At 41.2% G+C, this 26,595-nt stretch overlaps 2 protein-coding genes and 1 long non-coding RNA gene across 6 annotated transcripts in view; 2 read left to right on the top strand and 1 right to left on the bottom strand.

Moving 5' to 3' along the window:
- The first annotated feature begins 1,939 nt into the window (after window positions 1-1,939).
- LOC110256081 (olfactory receptor 1A1-like) lies at window positions 1,940-9,388 on the top strand. Of its 2 annotated transcripts, none has more exons than XR_014821599.1 (2): window positions 1,940-4,194; window positions 8,947-9,388. XR_014821599.1 is itself a non-coding variant. In XM_084985684.1 (2 exons), exon 2 carries the CDS (start codon window positions 6,728-6,730, stop codon window positions 7,664-7,666), a length of 939 nt encoding a protein of 312 aa, XP_084841810.1. In that variant the 5' UTR covers window positions 3,219-4,194; window positions 5,379-6,727; the 3' UTR covers window positions 7,667-8,731. The 2 variants fall into 2 exon arrangements, 1 of the variants encoding a protein (XP_084841810.1); XM_084985684.1 differs by lacking the exon at window positions 8,947-9,388 and adding an exon at window positions 5,379-8,731 and having other exon boundaries at window positions 3,219-4,194.
- Window positions 9,389-10,683: 1,295 nt separating this feature from the next.
- LOC100516511 (olfactory receptor 1A1) lies at window positions 10,684-17,657 on the top strand. The gene is made up of 2 exons (XM_084985691.1): window positions 10,684-16,369; window positions 16,947-17,657. Exon 1 carries the CDS (start codon window positions 14,103-14,105, stop codon window positions 15,036-15,038), a length of 936 nt encoding a protein of 311 aa, XP_084841817.1. The 5' UTR covers window positions 10,684-14,102; the 3' UTR covers window positions 15,039-16,369; window positions 16,947-17,657.
- Window positions 17,658-21,762: 4,105 nt separating this feature from the next.
- Window positions 21,763-26,595, bottom strand: part of LOC146398325 (uncharacterized) — a 45,267-nt gene continuing 40,434 nt past the window's right edge. For all 3 annotated transcript variants that reach the window (XR_014821680.1, XR_014821682.1, XR_014821681.1), the window contains one exon: window positions 21,763-23,158. This is a non-coding gene — a long non-coding RNA (uncharacterized LOC146398325). The remainder of the gene's footprint in view (window positions 23,159-26,595) is intronic.

Below are 26,595 nucleotides of genomic sequence, written 5' to 3'. Positions count from 1 at the left end.
GGGGCTTTGGATACCGGAGAAGAGAGTGTGACAGTGACATCAAGAGAGAAATAACCAGCAACTGCACTGCACACATTACCCCCTTCAAGCGCCACAAGATCTCAAGAGGTAAGCAGAATCACTACATGCTTTTATCAGATGGAAAACAATAATTAACTGAATTGCTTAAAGTCAGAAGGAGTGGCAAAACTGGACTCAAAACCTTGGCTTCAGAACCCAAGTTCTCAAGATCTGATGGATTGCAGTCTCTCTCTCTTCTCTCTCCCCTCTCTCTCTCTCTCTCTCTCTCTCTCTCTCTCTCTCACACACACACACACACACACACACACACACACACACACACACACACAGATAGAGGGAGAGAGAGAGAGATCCTTCCCTTCTGATAGTTGTTCTCCTTGGGCTTTGTCTGAAAAACAAGAGGATGACGAAGGGATAATTCTCATTTGGTTTTCTCAATCCTGAGCTGTCCACCTTCCAAAGAAATATTGGTTGGGAGTTCCCGTTGTGGCTCAGTGGTTAACAAACCCGACCAATATCCATGAGGATGCAGGTTCGATCCCTGGCTTTCCTCAGTGGGTTAAGGATCTGGTGTTGCCGTGAGCTGTGGAGTAGGTTGCAGATGTGGCTGGGCTCCTGCGTTGCTGTGACTGTGGAGTAGGCTGGCAGCTGTAGCTCTGATTTGACCCCTAGCCTGGGATCCTCCATATGCCATGGGTACAGCTCAAAAAGGAGAAAAAAAAAAGAAGAAGAAGAAAGAGAAAAAGACATATTGTTTGACGGGGCACATTAGCAGCCACACAAGTGCATTATTTAAGAAAGGAGCTAAGGACAATCCTCCCTCCACCTCCACAGTCAATGGTGCAAGCTAAGAGGCTCCTTCAGGAAATTATGCTCTTTCATTGGCAAGGCACTGATGAGCTGACCTGTGGGAGGGCCTCAAAGCACTCAGAGGATGTCTTTTTAGTATGTTTGCTGACTCAGATGACAAGGGGAGACATGTGGCTTCCCTTGTCTTCAGCAACATCACACTCAGGTGACGGCTGTCTCAGAGCACTGCCACGTCCCACGAAAGTGGGTTTTAGTGGCCAGCATTTCCTAGGACTCTGGTTTAACTCAGCAAAACTCAAGACTCTTACTCTGCCCCCAGCATTCATGCTGACGCCCCTCCTGGCTCCTCTCCTTGGGGGCACAGGGTTCTTCAGCTCTTTCTCAGGGTTTTTGCAGAAATCACTTCTTCCCATGATGACACTTGACATCCAGCACTGAGGGTCTCCAACCTCAGCCCCTATGCTCAGAAACCTCTCTTCTCTCGTCTCCTGTTTCTTTGGTTCCTGCATTGATTATACCTACCACTTCTTTCCTGGTGTTATTCTTACACTAATTACTTATCTTTTTCTTTCCTTGTGGTTGTTCTCGCACCAGATTAGCATTCAGAACGTTGCCTTATGGATCAGCCATTTAATATACATGCTCAGATAGCTATGCTTATATTAAACGAAAGGTGCCATGTCTGCATTATCAGCAAAGGTTAGTTCTGCTCAGATCCACTCTACCACCTTCGTACCAAAGGAAGGACAAATTACTGTTGGTCAAAACCCACCACCAAATAACCCACAACCTCCTTTCCTGAGTGAATTCCTCCTATTCCCCTGCCTGTATCCTCAGCTTCTGATAAAGGTAAATGACACATTTCTGCCTGGAGTTACCCTCCATTTTCTTAACAATTTGTCCTTGAGTATTCCCTCCATGATAAGGAACTTGCACTTCATCTTTTAGGTGATGGCTAGACAAGGAGTAAATTTAGAGAGACAGACACAATCACATTTGCATTTTATAAATACAGTTTGGGGTCCAGTAAGCAGACATCTCTATAAATAAGTCTAGATGAACATTGTATTTGGCCTCTGGATCCCCCTTCCCGGTGTAAATAGCTTCCTTTTTTTTTTTTTTTTTTTTTTAACCTCTTCACAAGGAACACTCTCTTTATCTCCTGCATTCAGTGAAAAATGTACCTGTGTCATCCAACTCCATGGCCACTCTCTAGACCAAATATCACTCCACATGTGAAATATTAATTTTAAATTAAATTTGCTGATGATAGTACTAAAACATCAGAATGACAAAGAGCGTAACATAACAAAACTCATCATCTAGATTTTTAAAATATAAGATTTGGCCAAATTAGCTCCACATTTTTTTAAAGAAATAAATATTACAGATGCATTCGAAAATACTTTCTTTTTCCATCCAAAGTTACATTTTTCTCCCTCACATTCCAGAGAAAACTGCAATCTCTTGGGTGGACAGTATATTCCCATTTAGGATATATATTTTTACTACATATGCGTGTGTTGTATTTTTATGTGTTAAAGTGTGTATATATTGTGTGATGTGGACTATATCTTCCAGTAACTTGCTTTGTTCCATTCTATTTTTAAAAATGTGTCTATATGAATTCGCTCGCTTTCACTATATGAATTCAGTTAGTCTTTACTGCTGTACAGAATTCATTAACAAGAAATGGGCACAATTTACTTAACCATTTCTCTGTACGGAGGCCATTTCTAAGTTTCCTATATGATAACACTCATCCTTTTCTCCTTGAACACATATGTCAGAGTTTCTCTAGGGTCTCATCTAGACGTGGAATTGCTGCATCATGGGTGTACGAAGTCCAACTCTTCCAGAGATGGGCTAATTTTTCCTGAAATGGCAATACTAATTCTTCCATTTCTTCCCAACACTTAAAATTATCAGACTCTTATACTTGTATACCCTCTGAATGAACAATTTAAATTGATTTTTAATTTAGTCGAATATCTTTTTTGTCTGTTTGTTTATTGACCACATCAGCTTCCCCTTCTATGACTTGCCTGTTCTCATCTTTGTCCATGATTTCCTATTATATTTTTGGTTCCTTTCTTCCTAGATTATAGGACTCGTGCATATTCCAAATACTAATCCTTTACTGATATATGTGGAGCAAATAACTTGTTCAATCCATGATCTGTCTTGCCCCCTCTTTTGGGTTGTGTTTTCATACAAATGCTTTGGTTTGAAGGTAATTAAATTTTACAGTATTGTCTCATGTTTTGTGTTCAGTTTAAGAAATCAAGTCCTACCTACATATTATAAACACATTTTCTCTTTTTTCTTCTACAATTTTGAAGTTTTGTTCCTTCAGTGAATTCTCTAGATACTATTTTTCAGTATTATTTTTATAAATGGGTATCCGGTTATCCCACAACTCTCTGCTAAATACACAGTCCATCCTTTTCCTGCTCATATCTAAACCACCCTGTGTCATACAGCAGTTTCTCATAAATGCTGGGTCTGTGCTGAGCTCCCTAGTCTGTTACATAGTCTATTTTTCAGTCCTTCTAACAGTATAACTGTACTGTTTGTATTATCAGAGTAAATCATGTTTATATCTGATGAGGTAATTCCATTCTCATTCCTTCTTGTCTGAAATTGATTTAGCTCTTCTTGGATCCTCATTCCTCTACACAAATTTTAGGATAGGTTTGGTATATCCTATGTGTAAAGGAAAACTGTGGTGTTTTCATTGGATTGCACCAAATCCACAGATTAACTGGAGAACTGACATTTTTACCACATCAGGTTTTCCTGTTAACAGTGCTTATCTCCACATTACTTTAGGTATTTTTTTCTTTCATTAAATAAAATGTTGTAATATTTGACACCACCTTTTTTTTATTATTTTTTTTTGTCTTTTTGTCTTTTCTAGGGCCACTCCCACAGCATATGGAGGTTCCCAGGCAAGGGGTCGAATCAGAGCTGTAGCTGCCAAGCCTATGCCAGAGCCACAGCAACACAGGATCCGAGCCACGTCTGCAACCCACACCACAGATCATGGCAACGCCGGATCCTTAACCCACTGAGCAAGGCCAGGGATTGAACCCACAACCTCATGGTTCTTAGTCGGATTCGTTAACCACTGAGCCATGACTGGAACTCCTATTTGACACCACTCCTGAAGTGCTTTTCTTAGAATTATTCTGAGAATCTAAAATTTCTCTTCCTACTATGGATAGGGATTTTTTGAAATTATAATTTCTAATTCATTGTTACTGAAGTACTGGAACAGGATTGATTATTATTATTATTATTTTTGACTTTTCGCCATTTCTTGGGCCGCTCCTGCAGCATATGGAGGTTCCCAGGCTAGGGGTCGAATTGCAGCTATAGCCGCTGGCCTTCGCCAGAGCCACAGCAGCACAGGATCTGAGCCACGTCTGTGACCTACACCACAGCTCACGGCAATGCCAGATTATCAACCCACTGAGCAAGGGCAGGGATTGAACCTGCAACCTCATGGTTCCCAGTCAGATTCGTCAACCACTGCACTGCACTGCACTCCAGGATTGATTATTTTTAATATTGATTTATATATAGCTAACTTCCTGAAATGAATTAGTTTATCCATGTATTCCCTTACATTTTCATTGTAGACAACCATAATTTCTGTGCATTTGCTCCATTTTGCTCTTTGCTTTCTACTTCTTACATGACAAAGAAAAAATGTTTATAGTGCTCTGTTGAACAGGGCAACCCTTCAAGTGATTTTTGCAGGGGGCTTAAGGGCATTTCAAGGAAGTGAGAAAATTAAATTCCTTTGGGTGCAAAGGTGAAAAAGCACATCACACTTGGGGGAAAATTAGTTTGGTCTGCATCCCAAGTCCTCCCATATCATTCATATATACAATGGTAGACAATGAGAACTGGTGATCGAGTTAGTTAGACGTTGAATTCATTGCTGAGTAGCAGTTCTTTAGAAAAATGTGAATTACTTGGACCTAATGGACTACAATAACAAATGGATAAAAAAATGTGTAAGGGGAATTCCCATCATGGCTCAGCAGAAATGGATCTCACCGGCATCCATGAGGATGCAGGTTCGATCCCTGGCCTTGCTCAGTGGGTTAAGGATCCAGCTTTACTGTGAGCTGTGGTGTAGGTAGCAGACGTGGCTCTGATCCTATGCTGCTGTGGCATAGGCTGGCAGCTGTAGCTCCAATCCAACCCCTAGCCTGGGCACCTCCATATGCCACAGCTGTAGCCCTAAAAAGGCAACAACATCAAAAAAATGTGTCATGGTTTAAAAGAATAAAAGCTTATTTCTCTCCTATGTGGCAATTCCAGTAGGTGTCTTCTTGGTGAGTCGTGGCTCTCCTGGATGTAGAGAACTAAAGACACAGGCTCATACCACCCTGTGACCCCCACCATTCATTCAGCCTCCTGGCCATTTTAATTCAACTGACACAAGGGCAAAGAGAGTATGGAGGATGCCCAGAACTGGAACACACAGGTAAACTGGCTAGAACTCAATTACATGTCCACAACATAGAGGCCAGGAAATAGAGTCTAGCTGAGTGCCCAACAAGCAAACCCAGTAGACTCGGGTGAGCAGCTAGCAGTCTCTCCAACACTTAGCAAGGCCATGAAGTGCAAGATACCAAAGAGGAGGGAACCAGGAGTCTAGCCGGTAAGGCAGCATTTCAATATTTCAGAGAGAAAATGATGGTGGTCAAAACTACAGCACTGAGACAGAAAGTGGAAAAGCTGAGATAGATACAAATTATTTTAAATGAAGAAATCAAGAAGACAGGATGGAGAAGTGAAGGATGAGAGTGCCTAAGAGCACCCCGCATGTGGGAAGCCCATATGGTAAACCTGGATATAATTCAAGAAATACTGAGTGCAAGCTGATTGGTACACAAAATGAACAATACTTCACAAGAGCCTCGCTGCAGGAGATGAAAATATACAAGGTACAGCTTTCCTCTTCAAAAAACCTGCCAACTATTTAGGTTGGGTGTGCAGTGGATGGGGTTCGGTTGGGCATGTTAGGGTGTGACAAATGTGCAATGAGAGGAACGAGAGGTTACATCGACAGATGTCGACCTGACTAAGCAGTAGCTGAAGACATTATAGAACCGAATGACTCCTTCGAGGAAATAATGAGGCCAAGGAAGGGAAAAACCAAAGAGAAAAGCATTCTACTTACATACACCTAAGGGTTTAGAAAAGACACATAGTAAAAATACACTTTGAAAACAGGATACTTGGGGAGGAATGTGACTAGGCTTGCTTTGCTACAATCCATTCCCAGTTTTCTCTCGGATTTATAATCATATAACACCAGTGTAGACACCTAATACTTCTGGGATCAGTCAGTAGAACCGAATTCTCCAGGATGCTCCATGTATAACACATTCTTTGTAATGAAATGCCTTCCTCAAATACTCCAAAATGCTGTCTTTTCCCTATAATGCATAAAAAAAAATTAGTGTGAGAACCTGGTTTCTTCATAGCAGAGACTATGTCATAGATATTGAATAAATGAATACACAAACTGTATTTTTGACATGTTCGTGGTTTTGGCATGAGGCCTAACAACGTATCTAACACTTGCAAATTTAAGTTTAATTATCTGTTAAATACTTAAATCCAAGGTGTCTGGCCTCTGGAGGATGGGCACTTCTGATTCACAATGACCACGTCGTAGACATGGGTAAATGGCTTTCTGACAGTGAGTCCAACTGGTGAACAGAGATGTTTTTCCACCATTATTAACTGTCTTTGGATGCAGCATGTCCAAGTATAAACACAGATGACCTAATGTGGTGAATACAGAAGGTGTTAGACACAGTGCGTCCCTAATAATTCTGGATTCTTCTCCTCCCTTCTTCACAAAGGAGCGATGACGGAAGAAAATCAATCCTCTGCCCTGGATTTCATCCTGCTGGGAGTCAGTGGTCATCAGGAACAGGAAACCCTCTTCCTCATCCTCTTCCTGTTCATGTACCCCATCACAGTGACTGGAAACCTGCTCATCATCCTGGCCATCTGCTGCAACAGTCGCCTTCACAACCCCATGTATCTTCTCCTGGCCAACCTCTCCTTTGTCGATATCTTCTTATCCTCTGTAACCATCCCTAAGACACTGGTTAATTATCTCTTGCACAGCAAGGCCATCTCCTTTGGGGGATGCCTAACACAGATGTATTTCATGATTGCCTTGGCTAACACGGATAGCTACATCCTGGCTGCTATGGCATATGATCGTGCCATGGCCATCACCCGCCCACTTCATTACACAACAATCATGAGCCCACGGGCTTGTGTCCTCTTAGTTGTTGGGTCGTGGGTGGTTGGAAATGCCAATGCTGTCCCCCACACTCTGCTCACGGCTCGTCTGTCCTTTTGTGCAAACAAGGAAGTGGCCAACTTCTACTGCGATGCTGTCCCTTTGGTCAAGCTGTCCTGTTCCGACACCCACTTCAACGTGAAGATGATGTACGTGGGGGTTGGTGTTTTCTCCGTGCCATTACTATGTATCATCATCTCCTATGTTCGGGTGTTTTCCACGGTCCTACGAGTTCCATCCACCAAGGGTGTGCGCAAAGCCTTCTCCACCTGTGGGTCCCACCTCACAGTTGTTTCTCTGTATTATGGGACAGTCATGGGCATGTACCTCCGCCCCCTGACGAGTTACAGCCTCAAAGATGCAGTGATAACTGTGATGTACACGGCCGTGACCCCGATGTTAAATCCCTTTATCTACACTCTGAGAAATGGGGACATGAAGGCTGCTCTGGGGAAACTCTGCAGCAAGAGAATCTCCTTAAAACCAACGTGAAGTCATCCATTGGAGGCTACAGTCCCCAATTAGGATGCACTTGGAAATGCACCCCCAATGTCATCTCCCTCCAAAAAGCTGCCTTCGCAATTTCCAGCGAGAAATTCCTCTTCTCAGAAATCTTATAACAACTATGAGTCATGTTAGTGAAATTACCACTTTGCACACATTGTTTTGTTTTGGCAGGAATATGGGGTTCATCGCCCAGCTAAGCAAGTGACTGTTACAAGAAAGCTGAGAAAGACTGAAGCTCAGCTTCTACACACACATAGTAAAGATAATACCTGCTCTGCTAGTGTCATAAGGATCACAATGGTTCAGGCTATTAAAGCTAGAAATCACTACTCAAATGTCATTTTTACTTGACGCCTATGTTTAAAATGGCATGCCTCTTAAGTCAGGAGCTGTCCTAACATGTTACCGTACCTTTCACAGTCATGGTCAAATAAAGTGCACCCAATGAATACTGGTGGAAAGCAAAATGAAGATAGGAAAATATTAGTCTCTAAACTGTAATAGATCATGACTATGCATAATCATACTGGATATGACAACTATTATATACCTGGAATGTCAATAAGGACCTACTCCAGAAACAGACAGTACAACAGGTATGCTGAAATCAAGAAGATTTAACATAGGGAATTAGAGATATAGGTATATCCCCCAAGAGAAAAGGGGGAAATAAAAGGTGAAAAAAGATTCTGAGATAACCCAGAGACTAAAGACTTCAGAAAGAAGTTACATCCTCTCTCAACTAGGGGGACAAAAGGCAAAAGGAGGTGTTACCTGAACACTGGAGCTCAGAGGAGGGATGACCACATATTTGATGCTTAGATCTCTGGGAGAGCTGTCAGATCACTGGCATTGGTCTTCACCTAGTAAGACTACCCACATTCTCATTCCTGAGGAGTCTCACTAGTGTTGCCTTTTTAAAAAATTGCTGTGCTCTCTACTCATCTCTGGTACGGGCAGGGAAATACTAAGTTCACCCCAGACATAGTCAGACATAGTCTTCCTTGCCCTCATGGTGTAGCTGAAACACAATGTCCTTGCTAATTAAAATCTCTCACTCCAGCTGGGAAAGAATTCCCTTTTTCTGAGAGGGCCACAGAGACGTGCTACAATGTGGCTGACCATTAGCAACATAATATTAACTACAAACACCATGTGATACCATTTACATGTGGAGTCTACAATAGGGCACAAATGAGCCTGTTTACAAAACAGAAACAGACTCACAGACATGGAGAACAGACTTGTGGTTGCCCAGGGGGAAGGGGGAGGGAGTGCGATGGATGGGGAGCTTGGGGTTGGTAGATGCAAATTTTTACATTTAGGATGGATAAGCAATGAGGTCCTACACTACAGTGCAAGGAACTCTATCCAAGTTCTTGGGATAGAATATGACAGAAAATAGTACAAGAAGAAGAATGTATATATGTATGTATGACCAGGTAACTATGCTGTACAGAAGAAATTGGCATAACATTGTAAATCAACTATACTTTAATAAACACACACACACACACACACACACACACACACACACACACACACATTACTAACTATAGCCAGTAAGAGGCAGAGTCTGGGATGAAGCCCAACCAGAGCTTTCAGTCTTCACCATGTTTCTCTATAGAAACACAGGAACCTCCACTAGAGCAGGGGCTAAGTCCTAGCATAATGACCATTAATCCGGGCTGTTTTGAAGGTGCACATACATGAGGTGGACTAGATCAAGGTCCTTTTCTTCTCTAGGAATCTAACACATTCAGAGACTTACGATCAAAACACTAGAAAAAATAAAGTGTAACTTCCACCAAAACTTTCCCCAAGACAAATCACAGACCAAAGATAAAATAGAATTCGTCTCCTTCTTTCGACACTGAACACTATACAGGCTTCATCATAGCCTAGAATAAAGACCAGGAGCTCAATTTTACCACAGTTCTTATAGCCCAAGGGTTGGCTTCAGTTGCTGCTGACGCAAAGGACAGGGGCCCACATTCCAGCAAAGAGGCCAGAATAGTCAGCCTAGGGCTTGGACCCTGGACACACCCTCTCTGGGAAATGCTGTGGACCATTCTTCCTTCTAGAAAAGATCTCTGAGGACAATTTCTCTTGAGAAAATCTCTATCCCCTCAGGGCACAGCATCGGAGTCTCTAATGAGTCTCAGCAAGCACATGTTTCAAGAGACTTTATAACCTGGTGAATAAGCCACCGTTTCCTCTATCCTGTGACCCATTCTGCTTCCTTGAGAAGAACGCAGGAGTCCTTGTCTTCAGGCCCCATCCAGCTCAGCTCCTTCTGCCCCTTCTGCTCCACGATTGGAAAATTCGGAGCTCCTCTTACCAAACCATCCCTGTCCTGTCTCTTCTGCCGCAGGAACACAGGACCGGAGACCCACGCTCCGGGACTACTACTGGCACTTTCTCCAGCATGCCTGCCCCCCCCCAAAAGAATGCTAACATGTGCTAGACCTGCTGGTGGTAGCATCTGAGCTGACTCCCCAGGTAGGAGCTGTGGATGCTGGAGAAGAGACGCTTATGACAGCGACATCAAGGGGCAGACAGCCAGTAACGATCCTACAGGCATCACCTTCTTTGACCCTCACAACACCCAAGAGGTAAGTTATTTTGTGAGATTAAAAATAATGGTGGATTGAACGGCCTACAGTCACACAGAGAGGTGGCAAAACAAGGACTCAAACCTCGGCCTGAATCCAGAATGCAAGATCTCAAGATTGGATGATGGACAAAACAGAATGGGGGTGGGGGGAGACAGAGAGACTCTCCATCTGATGAGGGGACAGTGGTTATTCTTATTCTTGGGCCCTTATCCATGAAAATAGGATGAAGAAGGGGTAGTATTGATTTAGTAATAAGAGTCCTCAGCTCCCTACTTCCTGAAATAATATGGGGTGTGTGTGTGTTTGTGTGTGTGTGTGTGTGTGTGTGTGTGTGTGTGTGCACGCATGCGCGCACAGCACATGTGCTCACATAAGCCTGCTGTCTTTTTTTTTTTCTTTTTCTGTCTTTTTGCCTTTTCTAGGGCCGCTCCTATGGCATATGGAGGTTCCCAGGCAAGGGGTCTAATCGGAGCTGTTGCCACCAGCCTACACCAGAGCCACAGCAACGCAGGATCCTTAACCCACTGAGCAAGGCCAGGGATCAAACCCGAAACCTCGTCGTTCCTAGTCAGATTCGTTAACCACTGCGCCACAATGGGAACTCCAAACCCGTTTTCATAGAGAGGAGCTACAAATCCACCTTGCAAACAGACCCCTTCAGAAAATTATGTCATTGTCAAAGAGCCCATGGGTCAAGGCACTTAGAGGACATTTCTTTGGCCTTGACAGCCACCCCTGATGCCAAAGGGAAGCATTTGGCCTCTTCTGCAAAACTGTACTCAGTACCATCATACTCATAAGACCAGTACCTCAGAATATAAACACTTTCCGGGAATATGGATTTTAGCAGCCCAGCTTTACCTGGAACTCTGGTTTAATAGTGATTCAAGGCTCTCCCTCCACCTGTAGCATTCATGCTGATACACCTCCCGGCTCCTCTCTCTGGGGGCCTATGGTTCTTGTAATTCCCCCTCCAGGTTTCAGCAGAAATCATCTCTTCCTGTGACGCTGCATTAACACCTAATACTGCAGATGCTGAAGTCCCAGTGCTCAGAAGCATCTCTCTTCTAGTTCCCTGTGTCTTCAGGTTTCACGCTGAGTATACCGAACACATACCCCTTTCTTGTGCAGCTTTTTCTTAAAATCTTTAACTTTTTTTCAACCAGCTTGTTGTTGTCCTCACATCAAATCATCATTTTAAATGTTGTTTTCATCATCAGTCATTTTATATGCCCAAATACCCATACTCATCTTGAACAAACAATTGCCTATCTCTATTATCAGAATGGGTAGTGCAGTCCACACCCACCATACTAATTTTGAGTATGCAGTGAATGAAGCACAAAGGCCTTATGTATGTTCAAAGTTCTCCAAAATATAACCCCAGATTTCTTTTCTGGGCTGATCTGCCACATTTGTGTGATTTCTCCACTATTCCTTGACTATGTAGCATGAGGGACGTACAAGTATAGACATACTATCTGAGAGTAGAAGTTTTCTGGAAGGGTGTATGGCCATGGGATGCATGCTGGTGAGAGACAGAAGTGCCAGAACTGCTGGGCTTTCCACCTGAAAGGCAATAGAGCGGTTAAGAGGCTGGAGATCACCTTTGGGTCAAAGAGCAGGTATACATAAAATGAATTAGCGGGGGTGGGGGTGGGCAGCACCGAACAATTAAATAACATTAGCAAAACAGGGTTAAAATCCATCCCTACTTGCATCTACTAACTGCTTTGCTTCCTCTAACGTGAAGCATTTTTCCAGTGTAGCCTTCATTCTTAAGCATCTCCCAGTGTAAACTCCTCTCTCCAGTGTAAATTCTCAGCCTATTCCCAGGCAACACTCTACCTCTTATCTTCAGTGAGATGGACTTCGGCCACCTTGCTCCATGGCCACAGCTACACAAATCTTTGAAATCTTTATTTTAAAGTATATTTATTTGTTTTGATTAAAATATCAGAATGACAAAGAGAACAACAAAAACCCACTATTGAATTTGACGAATGGAGCCTTTGGTCATTTTTTTCTTCAAAATTTTTTTTCTTGCCTTTCATGGCCACACCTGCGGAATATGGAAGTTCCCAGGCTAGGGGGTGGAATTGGAGCTGCAGCTGCCAACCTATTCCACAGCCACAGCAATGCCAGATCGGAGCTACATCTGTGACCTCCACCACAGCTCACAGTTGGATCCTTAACCCACCGAGCAAGGCCAGGGACAGAACCCACATCCTCATGGATACTAGTCGGGTGGGTTACTGCTGTGCCACAAAGGAACTCCATGTATAAATTATTTTAAATGAAGAATCAACCGGATCAGATGTAGAAGTAATGGATAAACTGGGTGAGTGTGCCTGGAAGCATCCCACATGGGGGGACCCCAAGAAATAAACCCTGATTTAACTCAAAAGATATTAGTACACATTTACTGGTTCATAAATAAACACTATTCCATAATGATCTCTCTGGGGGTGATTAAAATATCGTTTTCCGGAGTTCCCGTCGTGGGGCAGTGGTTAACGAATCCGACTAGGAACCATGAGGTTGTGGATTCGATCCCTGCCCTTGCTCAGTGGGTTAACGATCCAGCGTTGCCGTGAGCTGTGGTGTAGGTCACAGACGCGGCTCGGATCCCGTGTTGCTGTGGCACTGGTGTAGGCCAGTGGCTACAGCTCCGATTGGACCCCTAGCCTGGGAACCTTCATATGCCGCCGGAGTGGCCCAAGAAATGGCAAAAAGACAAAAATATATATATTGTTTTCCTAAAACATTGATTCTTTTCCACCTCAAATAAGCTAGTAAACCACTTAGGTTGGATGTGTAGTGCATGGGGCTCGGACAGACACGTTGGCAGGATGGCGGAACATAGAAATATGAGAAAGAGAGATGAAGCCTACAGACTCAGACATGAGAGTTTACTAAGATGTAGTTAAAGTGACTATGGAGTTGAACGAACCGCCAAAAGAAATAATAAAGGGAAGAGACAACCAAAGACAAAAGCTTTCCAATTATCTATGTTATATTACTACATTAGCGTTTTCCAAAAAGATAAAGCCTACCAAAGGAAGTGGTGAAAGTCTTCTTTGAAAATGGAACACTTGGGGAGGAAATTCGCCAGGCTTGTTTTTGCTAGGACCTAAAACCAGTGGTCCTTGGGACGTACCATCTTCCAGTGTCGGTGTAGACACCTCTTACTGCCTGGCCTGGGCTCTGTGATCATTATGAGTTTGGTCACTGGAACAATTCCTCATTTCCTACATAGTCCTTGCACTACCATGCCCTTTGCACCCAAGCATCTTGTCAAAGACTCCAAAATGTTGTCCTTTGCTTATCATGTGTAATAAAATTAGTGTGTAATTCTGGCTTCTTCATTAAGTTGCAAGGTCCCTGAGAGCAGAGACTATGTCTTACATGTTGACTAAATGCATTAAAAATTGTATTTTCCAAAACTTGTGATTTTTCCATAAGCCTAACAGAGCGTTTAGCACATGCAATGTGAAAATCAAGCACTTGTTAATTGATTAAATCCTACATGTTTGGGTAGTAATTCTGAGATTGGGGATGGATGGGCAACTTTGAGTCACAGGTTGCACACTTCTTAGACCTGAGTGTTCTGGGTTAACTGACAACTAGTTTCACTGATCAACAAGGATGTTTCCCCAAAAGGTCAGCTATCTCCATATTCAGTAAACTCAGTTAGAGATGGCTGGACATGTGAGTTCAAAATCGTGGATAAGAACGATCCTTGCACATGGTGACTTCACTATGAGTCCTGATTCCTCCCCCCTTTTCTTAACAAAGGAGTTATGAGGGAAGAAAATCAGTCCTCTGCCCTGGATTTCATCCTCCTGGGAATCAGTGGTCAGCAGAAACAGGAAGACTTCTTCTTCTTCCTTTTCCTATTCATCTACCCCATCACACTGATTGGAAACCTGCTCATCATCTTGGCCATTCACTGTGACGTTCGCCTTCACAACCCCATGTATTTTCTCCTTGCCAACCTCTCTTTTGTTGACATCTTCTTTTCCTCTGTAACCATCCCTAAGATGCTGGCCAACCATCTCTTGGGCACCAAAGCCATCTCCTTTGGGGGATGCCTAACACAGATGTATTTCATGATTGCCTTAGGTAACACGGATAGCTACATCCTGGCTGCTATGGCATATGATCGTGCCATGGCCATCACCCGCCCACTTCATTACACAACAATCATGAGCCCACGGGCTTGTGTCCTGTTAGTTGCTGGATCTTGGGTGGTTGGAAATGCCAATGCTGTCCCCCACACCCTGCTCACGGCTCGTCTGTCCTTTTGTGCAAACAAGGAAGTGGCCAACTTCTACTGCGATGCTGTCCCTTTGCTCAAGCTGTCCTGTTCCGACATCCACTTCAATGTGAAGATGATGTACGTGGGGGTTGGTGTTTTCTCCGTGCCATTACTATGTATCATCCTCTCCTATGTTCAGGTCTTTTCCACGGTCCTACGAGTTCCATCCACCAAGGGTGTGCGCAAAGCCTTCTCCACCTGTGGGTCCCACCTCACAGTTGTTTCCCTGTATTATGGGACAGTCATGGGCATGTACTTCCGCCCTCTGACGAGTTACAGCCTCAAGGATGCAATGATAACTGTGATGTACATGGCCGTGACTCCGATGGTAAATCCTTTCATCTACAGTCTGAGGAATAGAGACATGAAGGCTGCCCTGGGGAAACTCTTCAGCAAGAGCACCTCACAACCAGTGTGAGGTCATCATACACTGGAGACTGAGGTTACCATTAGGATGTACTTGGAAATCCATCTCCAATGTCATTCTCCTCCAAGAAGGTGCCTTTGATCTTTCCAGCTAGAAATCACTTTTCTCATGAATCTTGTAGCAATATATGATACGTCTTACTGAAATGATCACTTTGTACACACTACTGTCCATTTGGCAGAGTAGCAGCACAGGAATATTGGGTTCTTATTTCCCCTAAGTCAATGACTATCAGAGTAAAGTTGAGAAGGTCTAAGGCTCAGCTTCTACTTCTACGTATTAGTCATAATAATAACATCTGCCCTTCTACAGCCACAGGATGTGAGAATCACAATAGTTCCTGATTTGAAGGATATAAATTACTATTCAAATGTCAGTTTTTATGTGGACCATTGTGCTAATCACCCCTACTATGCCTGCAAACCTCTGAAGGCAGGAGCTGTCTTAACGCATCATGTACTTTTCACAACCTTGGTCATATAAAGTGTATCCTATAATCAAATATGTCTCTGGATTGTAATCTGATAATCATAGACAAAATCAGATTAGACATTATGTCCTGATCCTTTAAAAGCTTTAAAGGAAATTACTTGAGTAGATATTTCTGTTCTTTCTGTATTATTAATTAAAGTAGACTGCTCCTAAGGAGTAAAAGATTCTCCCTAAAGTCTTACTAAAATGACACTCATCAACAGTTACTGCATTTTAAATTTCTGACTTAATTAATATGATAAAGTGCTTATTTAATTAATTGTAGCATGAAATAAAGTTATAGTAACCAAAAAATGGGTGCCAGATAATAAATGAAGAAAAAAGAGCAGTATTGAAAATGATCTGACCGTGTTTTTTCAGCATGGCTCAGGAAAGATGAGACTTTGATTTTGTATGTCCAGCCCTAATTACATAGGTGATATTCCCCCAAAAGAAGTAGTTAATCCGGCAGTATTTAAAGCATCTACTAAGGAACTCTATTACCTGTGATTTGATTCTATTCATGGTAAAATTATGAAACATTTTTATGGCCACACCTCTGGCACATGGAAGTTGCCGGGCAGGGATTGAATCCGAGCCACAATTACAAACTGTGGCAATGCCAGATCCTTAACCTACTGTGCCACAGTGGGAACTCAAAAATTATAAAAATTTTTAGAAAATATTAATAACACATAAGTGATTGTCCTAAAATATCATAATTCCAAATAGGGTAACATATTGAAGAAATAGATTGAGTATATCTTGGAAGAGCTTGCAAGTTTTATTATCTACTATTTTCTTTTTTTGTCTTTTTGCCTTTTCTTGAGCCACTCCCATGGCATATGGAGGTTCCCAGGCTAGGGGTCCAATTGGAACTGTAGCCGCCAGCCTACACCAGAGCCATGCAACGTGGGATACCAGCCGAGTCTGCGACCTACACCACAGCTCACAGCAACGCCGGATCCTTAACCCACTGAGCAAGGGCAGGGATCGAACCTGCAACCTCACGGTTCCTAGTTGGATTCGCTAACCACTGAGCCACAAAGGGAACTCCTATCTACTATTTTTAACTGTCTGTGAAAATATGAAATTATTATCTTCTATAGATGATTCAGATTGCCAAGAATTTGACCCAAGCTGTTGGAAAATGACATAATTCACCTTTTAAAGATTTCTGGGTCTCTAAAACACCAAGTATATGGAGTTCCCATCATGGCGCAGTGGTTAACAAATCCGACTAGGATCCATGAGGTTGTGGGTTCGGTCTCTGCCCTTGCTCAGTGGGTTAACGATCTGGCGTTGCCGTGAGCTGTGGTGTAGATTGCAGATGCGGCTCGGATCCAGCGTTGCTGTGGCTCTGGCGTAGGCCGGTGGCTGCAGCTCCAATTCATCCCCTAGCCTGGGAACCTCCATATGCCGTGGAAGCGGCCCAAGAAATAGCAAAAAAAGACAAAAATAAAATAAAATAAATAAAACACCAAGTATAAGAAATACCCAATTATTTTCTTTTTAACCATGAAGGATGTGATTACAAATATGTATGAATCTCTGTAAATGAATGACCAAAACATGAAGGGAATGAAAGTATTTCATGTGGAGAATGCTGAAGGTTAGCCAGTTAAAAAAAAAAAAAAGCATAAACTTATTTTCTGCCTTTCCTTACAACACTATGAAGATCTGAGATCTGTTTTGTTCAATGCTGCATCTTCAGCCCTTAGACAGGACTGACATATAGTAACTACTTAATAAATCTGTATTAAATGAGTTAATGAATCCTGAAATATTGTGTTTAACTAATGAATGCAACAGCTTTGATGACTGCATAATTTTGATGTTATAGGTAAACTCAAGAAGGCCAACTAGTACGCAATATTTCAAATATTTTCCATAATTAAATATTAAGTGCCAAAGAGAACAGTATAAAAAAAAAAGCTAAGGATGTAGACTCTTGGAAGAACTCCATATGCCTTAACTGCTCTATCCATCTCACATTATTCTTCTGTTTGAATTTAGACAAGGAAAGTTGACCTCTCCTCCTAAATTCCCTGCAACAATCATAAGAATCTACATGTATGTTTATAACTTTAAATGCAAATAAAAATTATTGCACTTACATGTCATTCATTGTCTCACCCATCTCCCTTTGATTCAGTCAAACATGCTGTCTTGGAGTCATTTTAACATTATAATTAAAATTATTTCATCATCAGTGTCCTGAGATTGACTGTCTGGAAAAGACATATAACTGGTATGTCAATTCCGGACAGCTAGGGTCAATGCAGGAAATAGAAATCACATCTGGTATTTTTGAACTAAGAAGATCTAAAACAGGGAAGTAGATACACAGGTATATCCTGAAAGACACTAAAGGGGAAAGAGATGGATGCCAAGGTAACTCAGAGATTATAACTGCAGGAAGAAGCTGCTTCCTGTAGGACTAGGGAAATAGAAAGAAAAGGAAGTTTTACCAGAACCTAGGAGCTCAGAAGATGCAATGACCACATATCTGATGCTCAGATCTCTGAGGGGAGCTTCCGAGCAGCTGTCACTTGGTCCTCAGCTGATAAGATGACCCAAACTTTCATTCCTGAGGGTTCTGAGTCCTCAACAGTACTTCCTTTTGCTTTTGGTGGCTGTAGTTGCTGGTAATCTCTGCTATTGGGCATATAATTAGAAAAGGCATCTGAGAAAGAACCTTGGAAAAGGTTACAGACATGTTCCTCCTTGCCACCCATTTAGCAGCAGCAACACAATGTCCTTGGTATTTGGGTTAGGTACTCCACCCAGTAGAGAAATCCCTTTTCTTCCAGAATGGCCTAGAGACATGCTACAATTTGGCCAAAGCTTAGCCACATAGTAGTAATATTAAAAAGTGTAAATCCCTAAAGATGATTATTGATACTCTTTTTTAAGGTTATAAATAGTTAAATTAATCAAAAAATAAACTTTCTGGAATAGATATATATGCAACTAAAATGTATTAAAAACAAAAGCAAGGCAAAGATGAGCATAGCATTCAAGAAGGGAGGAAATTCAAGAGGGCAGAGTCAGGAGAATGCAACTGGGGGTACCATGTAGTTAGATAGAAGTTATTACTAAAGTCTAACTCTCAGGTTGCCAGGTGGTCCTAAGACTATTTATAATACTAGATAGATGGATACTAAAAGCTCTGCATGAAGCAATGATGAGCATTTGTCTTAAATTAAGATCACATAGGAGAAGTAAGAGAGCAGGGCAGAGTGGTGAGATCAAAAGTTTAATTAGGCAACTCCTAGAGCAAACCAGAGGAGAGACAGTACAGTTATACACAAAGGATCTATAGCTTTAAGATGTAAGGTAATGTGGAAATAAAAACAAAAGAATGTGGTAATTTTTATGAAAGTAGTAAGGAGACATCTTCAGTGTTGTGGGATTGAGTCCTGTAATGAAAATAATTAACAATGGAGTAATTCAAGAAAAATAAGTTCCATTTGGAGTGTGTTTTCAAGGTTCCTGTGGGACATCTTGAGGGGAAAAAAGTGAAATAACAGCTAACACGAGGAAGAAATTGGTAAGTTCCACAAAGGAGATTCAAAATGTGCCATGTAGGATTAGAGGAAACAGATGTTTCATTAAATATTGAATATACTTTTGTTTAATTACTGTATTACATATAGTATTGTCTCTTAATTTTCAAAATAGCCCTGTGACATACATGGAAATAGCCCTCCTTTACAGATAGAAAAGCCATATCTCTGAAAGATGAAGTAACTTATTAAATGTCTTTTTAAGTCTTTTACTTAGTAAGATACTGGTCTAGGATTTGCCTCAAGTTTCTTCATGCCTAATGCTCTTCTCTTGACCCACAGAGGAGATATAAAATACTCCTCTTCGAGGGCATCTAAATATGTCAGGATGTGCACACCTGTAGGAGACAAGGCCAGAACTTAGAGAAGCAGAGAGAACAAATCCATCCTCAAGAGAGCACAAGCTGTAGGCAGGGAAGGGAAACACGGGCTCATACAGAAGTTATCACACTTTGAAACAGGAGAGAGAAATGATCCTGCACTGTTTCTATCCTCACCCCCTTCAATGAGCCAATCCAAATTTATCCATTGCAGACCAAAGGAGATACCAAAGAATTCCACAAGTAGCATGTGATAGCCACTTAAACTACAGCTGTGATACGCCATGCATGCTTCTGCCTTTCCAGGAAGTCAAGGAACCTTTTAAATGGTGTGGCATTGTGCGGTTGACCTGAAACAAACAGACTGCCTGGTGTTTCTCCAACAAAGATGGGTATATTTAGGATCAGCAGAGAATTGCAATTTGGCATTAGGAACCATAGTGAGGTATGTGAACGTCCCCACATGGCAAGTGCAGAACACTTTTATGGGGGAAAAGGAAGCTGGGAGAGTCATAGTAAACAAAGAGTCCATGCTTTTCATCGGCTAAGCTCTTGCCAGGAGAGGAGAGGAAATCTTTCTTCCTGTTGGGCTTTCTATCATGGCAGGGCATGAGAGCTCCCCCTTCAGGTCTCTCAGCTCTATTTAACTGAGGTTTCTATTTTATTTCATTTCATCTCATTTTGCTTTTCAGGGCTGCACCCGCGGCATGTGGAACTTCCCAGGCTCAGGGTTGAATCAGAGCTACAGCTGCCCGCCACAATCACAGCCAGAGCAATGCAGGATCCAAGCTGCATCTGTGACCTACACCATAGCTCACTGCAATGCTGGATCCCTGACCCACTGAGCGAGGCCAGGGATTGAACCCACATCCTCATGGATCCTAGTTGGATTCGTTCCTGCTGAGCCACAATGGGAACTCCCTTAATTTGTTTACACACTGCTTATATTAGCTTCCCTTATGAGTTAGATATTATTGCTATCCCAATTTTTTGTTTGTTTTGCAGTCATGAGATATTGTTTCTCACAATGTGTTTTTATTTAGTTTTGTTTTAAAGTATAGTATAGCATGCTTACATATATATGTAAAACATGTGCATGATTCAAAAGTCAAACATTTTATTTAAAAAAGCATACTCTGAGAAATCAACCCTTTTCCTACTCTTTCACCCTATTTTCACTGTAAAGGTAATATTATTTTCCTTAATTTATGGTTTATTGGCCCTTTATATCTTTTTGTAAAAATAAGCATATTAAGCATATGAACATATAAAAGTATACGTATTTCTCTCTCTTACACAAACTGCAGCAAAGTATATCTACTGCTTTGCTCTTTGATTTTTTTTCACTTAATAAAGCCTGAAAATTATTCCATATCATTCATAGAAATTTTTATTCTTTTCTTTTTCTTAGTGGCTACGTGGTACTATTGCATAAATGTACCATTGTTTGGTCAACCAATTTCCTCCATATGTTGATTTAGGTTGTTCCCAACATTTTGCTGTTGGAAATATACCTTCTATTATATGTTATTATGTATTTGGGAAGGTGTTTCTTTTTTTAAAGTTTCATTGAAGTATAGCTGACATACAATGTTGTGATAACTTCTGCTGTACAACGAAGTGACTCAGTTATACTGTTACACACATCCATTCTTTCTCAAAATTTTTCCCATGTAGATTATCATAGAATATTGGGTAAATTCCCTGTGCTAAACAGCAGCTCCCCACTGGCCAATCACTCCATATACCACAGTGTGCACATGCCAATTTTGCACATGAGAAACTTCGCACCTAGAAAAGTTAATTAGCCTGCCCAAGCATACACAGTTAGTAAGTAGCAATGCTATGATTCAAACCCAAGTGGTCTGGTTCCAAAATCTACGCTCTCAATCACAATCATTTGCCTCCTACTTAGCTAAGACTGAAAGGATTCTTTATCAGTTTCTGGATGTTCATTTTCCATCATCTGCAGGTACAAACAGAGGTCTTAGAGCCAGATCTTTGTGCTCAGCCTCTTAAATAGACACAAACAACAAGTAAGATCTGGGTGATAGGAAGGGTAAAAGGTTCTTTGAGACATACATATCCATCTCTCCTCCAGTCATTATTGTTTAAAAGCAGTAATCACTGAAATATTTGAGGGTCATGATTTTTGAATATTTAGAATCTTTCCAATATCAAAGGGATGATATTTATCCTGGGTAGCTCCAGGAGGCAGGTTTATGACTAATTCCATATCAACTAATTTTTTCTCAGTCTATTAGGTTCTATGCTATGCTATGGGGTTTTCATCCAGGATGCCACCAAGCAATGGCAATTAAACAGCATAGATCACAGTATTTTTATTTCAAACAATTGTAATTTTAAGTTCTATAATTCCTTTTTTTTAAATTTTCTGCTGAGGTTTTCTACAACTTTATTCACTGCTGCATATTTTCCTTTACTTCATAGAAAATACAATAGCTAGTTTAAACTCTTTATTTGGTGAGCCAGAATCAATATGGCAGAGTAGGAAGACCTGGAGCTCACCTCCCCCAACAAACACATCAGAACTACAAATACATATAGAACGACTCTCACTGATAATGACTTGAAGACTAGAAGAATGACTCTTCCACAATCAAGGCTGTAAAGAAAGAACCACATGGAGTATGACAGCAGAAGAGAAGCAATCTAGTAAGGACCCACACCCAGAGAGGATGGTGATAGCCCGGTTTCCTCGCTGGGGGTTAAGGGGTTTGAGCTACGTATTAGGCAACCCAGCCTTAGAGTCCAACACCAGGAAGATGAACCCCCATATCTGGTTTTAAAACCAGGAGGGGCTTACTAGAGGGCTATCAGAAACTTAAGGTTCTGCTCTTGAAGAGCTTGTGCACAGGCTTGCTTGCTCCTGGTTCTAGCATAGAGGTAGCAGATAGAAAACTGCTTGGTGCTCTGGACAACCTACCAGGATAACCTCCAGCACATCCATCGGCCCACATCAGGCTCCTGCTCTAGCAGTCCCCACTAAGGAGGAAGCCACCATGGCCAATGTACACACATTTACCATAGAGCAGAGCCAGGTCAGGCCCCAGCTTTTCCTCTAGCCAGAGCAGAGACCACAATTGCTGGTACACATGTGCACCCCGGAAGGAGCAGAGCTGGTTCAGCCAGGCCCCACCACAAGCCAGAGTGGAGCTCAGCACTACCAGCATGGACATGTGTGTGCACATGGAGGAAGAAGCAGAGCCAGCCCAGGCCCTGCCTCTAGCCAGGGTAGAAACCGCCATTGCTGCCATTACACGTATGCATGCATGCAACAGAGAAGGAGCAGAGACAGCTCAGCAGTGCAGCTCCAACCTTTCCACCCCACCCTACTATATCCAAGGCATCTACACAGAAGTTTAGCCCCAAGCCCTCTGGCCCCAGCCATGCCCTCAACCAAGGCAGAGACTGCCATCACACTGGGAAGCTCAACTCCATCAAGGCTCCTGCTCCAGACCCTTGGGCCCCAGAGTCACACCTGATAGGGCTGTGACCACTATTGAGGCTAAGAGAAGCCAAAGCTCACACTTAGCTTCGGCTCTAGCTCTTCAAACTCCAGCCTACCTCCCACCAAGGCAGCAGCTGCCAGCACACCCCAAAAGAAGACATGACCCCTGCTTACTTCAGATCCAGCTCTCACACCAAACCCGCTGGGCATATGCAGGCTGCAGATGGATGCTCTAACACAGGGACACATCTTCAAGACCAGACTAGGTAACTATTTCACCTAATTTCATAGAGACAAAACAGAGAAATTTAAACAAAATTAGAAAACACAAGAATATGTCTCAAATGAAAGAACAAGATAAAACCCTGGAAAATGCTAATGAAACAGAAATAAATTATTTACCTGATAAAGGGTTCAAAGCAATATTAATAAAAATGCTAACTGAAATTGGGAAAACACAGTGAGAATATCAACAAAGAACTAGAAACTATAAAAAGAACCAGATAGAGCAGAAGAATACAGTAAGTGAAATGAAAAATACACTAAAAGGACTAACAGCAGATTTGGTGATACAGTTGTAAATGGGATAGTTTCTCTGATTTCTCTTTCTGATCTTTCATAATTAGTATAAAGGAATGCAATTGATTTCTGTGTATTAATTTCGTAGCCTGCAACTTTGCCAAATTGCATCAAAACAAACAAAACACCTAGGAATAAACATACCTAAAGAGACAAAAGACCTATACTCTGAAAACTATAAAATGCTGAGGAAAGAAATCAAAGACCACACAAACATATGTGAAGTTATACCATGCTCTTGGACGGGAAGAATCAATATTGTCAAAATGACTATACTACCCAAGGCAATCTACAGATTCAAAGCAATCCCTATCAAATTACCAAAGACATTCTTCATGGAACTAGAACAAAATATTTTAAAATTTGTATGGAAACACAAGAGACCCTGAATAGCCAAAGCAATATTGAAAAAGAAAAATGAAAATGAAGGAATAAAGCTTCCTGACTTTAGACAATACTACAAACCCATAGTCGTCAAAACAATATGGTACTGGCACAAAAACAGAAATATAGACCAATGGAACAGGACAGAAAGCCCAGATATAAACACAAGTAACACCATGGGCAACTAATCATGACAAAGGAGGGCAGTACATACAGTGGAAGAAAGCCTCCCAATAATAGGTTCTGGGAAAACTGGAAATCTACATGTGAAAGAACGAAAGTAGAACACTTCTAACACCACATATAAAAATAAACCCCAAATGGATTAAAGACCTAAATATAAGGCCAGATACTATAAAACTCCTAGAGGAAAACATAGGCAGAACCCTCTTTGACATAAAGCACAGCAACATTTTGTTTGATCCACCTCCTAGAATAATGACAATAAAGACACAAATAAACCCATGGAACCTAATAAAACACAAAAGCTTTTGCACAGCAAAGGGAACCATTAAAAAAATGAAAAGACAACCCACAGAATGGGAGAAAATCTTTGCCAACGATGCAACAGACAAGGGCCTAATCTTCAAATTTTACAAAAAACTCATGCAACTCGATAACAGAAAAACAATAACCCACTTGAAAAATGGACAGAAGACCTAAATATACATTTATCCAAAGAAGAAGATTTTTCTTTCTAAGAATTTATTCAGTTCTTCTAGGCTGTCTAATACATTGGTGAATAACTGTTCACAGCATTATCTTATGATCATTTGTATTTATGTTATATCAGTGGTAAAAGGTCTATTTGAGTCCTCTCTCTTTTTTCTTAATGAGCCTGGTGAAAGGCTTATCATATATACATAATGGAATATTACCCATAAAAATGAATGAAATTTTGCCATTTGCAACAATATGTATGGACCTGGAGAATATTATGCTTAGTGAAATAAGTCAGAGAAATACAAATACTTTATGTCTTCACTTACATGTAGAATATTAAAAAAAATGAATATAACAGAATAGAACAAATATAACAGACTCCCAAATACAGAGGACAAACTAGTGGTTTACCAGTGGGAAGAGAGGTGCAGGGAGGGGTAAAATAGGGGAAGTGGATTAAGAGGTACAAATTACTAGGTATAAAATAAATAAGATACAAAAATGCTATGTACAGCACTGGGAATATAGCCAATATGTTGTAATGACTTTATATGGAGTATAATTTATAAAAAATACTGAATCACTATGTTGTACACCTGAAACTAATATAATAAGTCAACTATGCATCAATAAAAAAGAAGCAAATATAAATATAAATGATTGGGAGCTTGGGCTTATCAGACACAACTTAGAATAGATTTACAAGGAGGTCCTGCTGAATAGCATTGAGAACTTTGTCTAGATACTCATGTTGCAACAGAAGAAAGGGTGGGGGAAAAAATGTAATTGTAATGTATACATGTAAGGATAACCTGACCCCCTTGCTGTACAGTGGGAAAATTAAAAAAATAATAAAATAAAATAAATAAATATAAATGAATAAAATAAAATCCTTATCTGGTAATTCTAACAACTACATCATCCCATGATTAGTCTCCATTGAATGTCTTTTCTTCTGAGGATTTTCCAGTTTCTTCATATGTCTAGTAATTGTGCTTGATTCCTGGACTTTGTGAACACTGTATCATGGAGGTTTTGGATTATGTTTTGTACCTCCAAAATTATTGGGGTTTATTTGTTTACTTGTTTGTTATGTTATGTTCTTGTTGAATACAGCACATAACTTGGCTGTAATCAAACTAGAACCTCTTTCTCTTGGGTAGCAACTCAAATCTCAGTTCAATTCTTTCATCCTTAGCTGGAAACTGTCCCATTCACGAGTGACTCAGAGGTTATTAAGATGAGAAAACTGGAGCCTAGAGAACTTGATAAACTTGCCCAGGTCCACACAGCTAGAATTCAGTCCCAGGCTATCTGACTCCAGAACGTTCAATCTTTTGTGACCGTGCTTTGCCTCTCTAGATATAGGACTGAGAAAGAAAGACAAAGCAAGACTTTGGAGATGTTAATCTACCCAAACTGAGAAAACATGTCTTGGATTTGGTCTCTCTCTATATTCTGCCTCTCCAGATTCTAAGAGGAAGTGGTATAGGAGAAAGGACTCAGAACAGATAATATTTCTAGCTCAACATATGCATTGCTTTCTTTCCAATTTCTGCCCATTCAGCTGTGCTAGCTGCCATTCCATCCTGGTCAATGGATTCTGAACATCAAATAACACATGTTCCAAACTGCATTACATTCCTTCTTAAAGGACTAGTTCACTATTTTGCTTTTGCCCGTGGTAGGAAAAAAAATTAAACTATATTTTTTTAAGCCTGGAATTATGTGGTTATTTTATTCCATAAAATGGAATAATGTACTGAAACCATTCAAATATTGATGGAAGGGTATATCATGCCAGCACTTCTAGCACACACATGAACTTGTTCACCGTTCCAAGAATAACGTATATTCCCAGGTCATCCATATTCTGTGCTGCTTTATCCTTTGTGTCCTTAATTAGATGAACCTGGAGAAGAGGGACTATTATGTGACCATTTCTAAAGAAAAAAGAAGAGATGCTATTTGCTAGGTGTCATTTCAGCTACCACCTGCCCCATAGATCTGTTTGTGAAACTTCAACAAAGATAGGATCCAAGCTGTTGGCACCTGCCATGATAAGGAATGTCTAGCTTCTTACCCCTGGT

The sequence above is a fragment of the Sus scrofa genome, chromosome 12 (genome assembly GCF_054392235.1).
Source record: "Sus scrofa isolate SSC_HxYL_T2T_F1_AM1 chromosome 12, Sscrofa_HxYL_maternal_Yorkshire_Landrace_v2.0, whole genome shotgun sequence".
Taxonomy (NCBI): Eukaryota; Metazoa; Chordata; class Mammalia; order Artiodactyla; family Suidae; genus Sus; species Sus scrofa.
The sequence above is the reverse complement of the archived record's forward strand: the minus strand, read 5'-3'. Positions and strand labels throughout refer to the sequence as shown.

Coding starts and splice junctions, on each gene's coding strand:
- LOC110256081 (XM_084985684.1), top strand. CDS start 6,728: ATGACGGAAGAAAATCAATCCTCTGCCCTGGATTTCATCCTGCTGGGA.
- LOC100516511 (XM_084985691.1), top strand. CDS start 14,103: ATGAGGGAAGAAAATCAGTCCTCTGCCCTGGATTTCATCCTCCTGGGA.